A 4,480-nucleotide genomic window follows, 5' to 3' on the forward strand; every position below is an offset into this window, starting at 1 on the left:
ATTAGTCAAACAACAAGATAGAATTGAAGAATTAACAACCAAATTTATAAAAGTAAAATGCAACTTATATTTAATTACTAACCATCTCAAAAGCGCTCCAATTACGTTCACATCCAGATGAACTACATGTCAAATTCAAGACACGAATTGCAAATTGTTGGAGTTCTGGATGCTGATCTCCATAAGAATCCCACCATTGAGCTGGAGTTTTAGTATAAATTGCATTTTGAGCTACTTTACTACCAAAAAACTCTTTTCGAGTCTTAAAATCTTCAAGTTGAACATCCATCTTAGTGATTAAATCTGGATTTCCTGTCATCCTTTCCATACAAGCATAAAACTGCTTCTTAAGCTCATAAGCAATTTTAAAACCAGAGCTATAATGAATTTGAGGATTCAAATAATAGCCTGCAGCATGCAATGGCCTATGAAGTTGGTTGCCCCATCTTGCATCAATAATGTCCCAAATAGGTATATAACTAAAACATAAAAAAAATTAATAAATTAATTACAAAATAAACAATATTTTTAGAATTCAAATTTTTCAACTCTCTTTGGCTTTTACTTTTCTACTTCTGCCGTTATTACATTTTACAATTACACTTTACACGTATCATTCAACATTATGTACAACTCTTATGCATTAATTAAAAAATAAAATAATTAGACACTTTACCTTGTCTCAACTCCTTGAAATGCATCTCGTATTTTTTCCTTTGCACTTGTCATTTCTTCATAAATAAATCCCATTGCCGGCTTTTCTTCTGAATCCACCATACGAAGCACATGAAGAAGAGGGTAGGCAGCCCTCAAGCAAATTACGACTTCCTTCCAAAGCACCTTATCTAACACTACACTTGCAATTATCTTTCCATCTTTTGTCTTTGCAAATTTACTAGAAGTCCATTGATCAGAAAAAAAACATTCTTATTAAGGAACCTTTGTTGTCATTGAGACATCCCAAAGTAAGGTAAGAAGTTGCAAAACGGGTCATACCCGGCCTCACCAAATCTTTCCCCTTAGTGTGGATGTGTAGTAGTGCAATAAGAGCAGTTCTAGCATATATGTAAGTAGTAATCTTTCTACCTTTATAAATTGTGTCCTTGTGAAGTGTTACTTTTTTTTCCAAGTCTTCTAACATTAAATCAATGCAATGTGCTGCACAAGGCGTCCAAAATAACTTTTTTCTCTTTTTCATTAGCATTTCTCCTGCAGCTTTGTAGTTAGCCGCATTGTCGGTGACAACTTGGATGACATTTTCTTCACCAACCTCTTCAACCACATCATCTATCATTTTAAAGATTTTATGAGCTGTCTTAGTAATGTGAGAGGCATCAATGAATTTCAAAAAAACAGTCCCTTTAGGACTATTAACCAAAAAATTTAGGATGGTTCGTCTTCTCTTATCTGTCCAACCATCAGTCATTATTGGGCAACCAACCTGCTTCCAATATTCTCTATGTTCCTCTAGTGATTGTTGAACAAGCTCCACGTGTTTCTTCAAAAGAGACACCCTTAATTCATGGTAGGATGGTGGCTTGAATCCTTGTCCGTATCTTATAGCTTTCTCAAACATTCTACTGTATTCCTCGCTCCTTGAAACATTAAAGGAGATGCCATTGTTGTAGAAAAAAGCACTAATCTCTAAACATACTTTCTCTCTCAAATTCTTCTTAAATATATTGTTGATTGTTGTTTGAGTACTAATGCGTATTTTCTTGAATATGTTGCCATCTAGTTCTTTTCCCTTTCTTTTTTCACCGGTAGTGTCAACTTTTTTAGTAGCTTCTCCTGGGCTTGCCCCACCCATGTTTGTTTTCTTCATCAAATTTACTTGCAACCCACTCACAACATCCCACATTTGCTTCTTAACTTCATCACTAACAGTTGTACAAGCCCCAACATCTTTTTGAGTTCCTGCTAGGTGGTGTTTCAATCTATAAACTCCTCCTGAAAAAATTTTATGACAGTATTTACATTGTATCTTCTTTCCATCTTCTCCAACAGATATCCCGTGCTCCCATCCTACATCAGTTCTACTTCCAAGAGCATTCTTAGCAACTTTTCTTTTACTAGCGATTCCAGCTGCACTTCCTGACTGAGAAGCTGGAATGTTAGTCGGATTTTCACTTGCATTAGCTTGAGTCGATGCCATTCCTGTTCAGAAAAAAATGAAAACAGTAAATATTTAATGAATCAATTTAATATCATAGCAAAAATTCAACAATTTAACAAAAATTACAGAATTGTGTTCAATTTCAAGTACAACCATCCAAGTTCAATAACAAAAATTTAACAATCCAATTTGAACAAAAAATACCAACATAACAAAAATTCAAGAATTATATTCAATGCCACAATAATTCAGAGATATAGATAGTTATAAAATTATTGGGATATAGGTAAAATAATGAAGACATTAGTGTAGTAGTGCTTATTGCTGCACAACTATTAGTACCGTCATAGTTGCTTATGGTGAAGAATTAAAGATCGAACACATTAGTGATATTGAGTAATAACATTCATAATAATGATATTGAGTAATCACTTCACATTCAAAATCATTCCTACTATTTTCTAAATTTAACTTTAAAAAAATCCGGACTAGTTCTTTTAAGGCAATTTAAAATGGATGAAATATACATTGTTTCATGTGGTATATTGCATATTCCTACCATTGAGGAACATTAGAGAACAAGACAGAATTATACTGTTAGAGTGATGTTTTAGTACCTGAAGTCTTTAGTGTTTATTTTTTAGAAAGCTTGGTTAATATTAATTAATAGTCTATGGTGATGTAATTTTTTGTTTTCCACTGAAGGCAAGTTTCCTTCTGTTTCTTGAGCTTTTTCTTTTCTTTAAGTGAATAAGGAACATTTTATTTATTTTAATTATCTTAAACTGAGATTCACGTGAATATGCACTAATAACTTATAATTTATAAGGTTTGCTTTTTTTATATATCATATTTGTTATATCTACCTTTTAAAAAAGCTTATAAAGTTTGCTAAAGAAAATTAATGGTTTCAGATAAAGGGATAATATATTAGTGTACACGCTGCCAATTGCAGCTTCTTTTTCTATGAATAGAAAAGTCCATGTTGTACTAGCTAATTGCAGCTTATAAGGTTTGCTAAAGAAGATTAATGATTTCTAGAAATTATTGTCTAGTTTCCTCGAAGAACTTGGCTTTGAATTAACATGATGTCTTATTATTAGTCCTGTTTTCATTGATCAAAATCAAAGCTAAAGTCAAAAGCTTCTTGTCAAGTAATTTGAATTGTTCAACAGTACAACTTCAACATATATAGCATCTTCATATACAGTGCTTCACCAATTATATATGTTAAATTTTAATTACTGAAAAACATCTTTAAAAAAAGACATTTTAGGCGTCTTTATTTGAGTGACTCCCTTAAAAAAATTATAGTGGGATCAAATTTATTTATTGAGTGGGGGCAAATAAATTTTTATCCCATATACTACATGTAACTCTATAAAATTTTAAGGGGGCACTTGCCCCCACACCCCCAAGGTAGATCCGTCCCTGCCTGCAATATAATATTCTTTTTTATCTAAAATATAATTTGGAGCATAAATATTTGTAAAAAAAGTGGCTCATTAAAAAAAAAGATGTTTTAATATTATTGTTCATACTCTGGCTAAAAGCAATGGCTAGGATCAATCAACTCTAAAAAAGGCTCAATCCAAAGGGTTGGTCTTTGCTTATCTATTCGACCTCTTTAAAGGGGTTGGACTCGACATGAGTTGGCAAGTGACACTTGTTCAATAAGTAACTGTCTCCTTAAATCTTTCACCCACTTTTAGAAAAGAAATCCCAACAACCCTAAAATAAAGGGACGATCATCCACCATCAGAAGTGGAACTACTTTAACGGTGGTTATTGGTCCATCACCTATAAGTACACTGAAACACTCAAATAAAACTAAGTTTCAATACATTAAACCTGCTTAACCCCTTGCTGACTTAGGTATCAGAGTGTTTTTACAGGTACCACCCCCCATTTCACAAAACATACAACTCGGACGGCGGCTCCTTGACGCAGGAGAATACTTGGCCCTTACAAACAAGTTCAATCATNNCGGAATAATTATATTATAAGATTATTTAAAAAAAAATTAAATTAACAAGAGAAGATATTTAAATAATTATATATTTAATGGCCTTCTCCTTTAATCTCACTTGTTATAATGACTAGAAAGAGTGATTGGGATAAGCAAACGATGCATTGTCTCGTTGTCATCCTGAAGTACTGGAGATCTACTCCTGTGGTATCAGAGCCTCAGGTTGATAAGAGGAAGAAGAAGGTATTACTAGTAAAAGCAAGTAAGAGAGAATCACTAAACATAATCATGAATCTCACAGACTCATCAAGTTCTTCTCAACCTATACATCACTCTACCCCTCTGAGCATAGACCAATTACCCTCCAGTTTAAAGAAAACTCTTGGAAATAAGAT

The 4,480-nt window shown here is 33.0% G+C and overlaps 1 protein-coding gene across 1 annotated transcript; it reads right to left on the minus strand.

Annotated features, from left to right (window-relative positions):
• LOC107616286 lies at positions 15–2,155 on the minus strand. Its single transcript, XM_021112073.1, has 3 exons — positions 1,007–2,155; positions 677–882; positions 15–479 (listed from the first exon to the last, which is right to left on the minus strand). The coding sequence occupies exons 1-3, from the start codon at positions 2,153–2,155 to the stop codon at positions 71–73; spliced, it is 1,764 nt and encodes a 587-aa protein (XP_020967732.1). The 3' UTR covers positions 15–70.

The sequence above is a fragment of the Arachis ipaensis genome, chromosome B09 (assembly GCF_000816755.2).
Source record: "Arachis ipaensis cultivar K30076 chromosome B09, Araip1.1, whole genome shotgun sequence".
Lineage (NCBI taxonomy): Eukaryota > Viridiplantae > Streptophyta > Magnoliopsida > Fabales > Fabaceae > Arachis > Arachis ipaensis.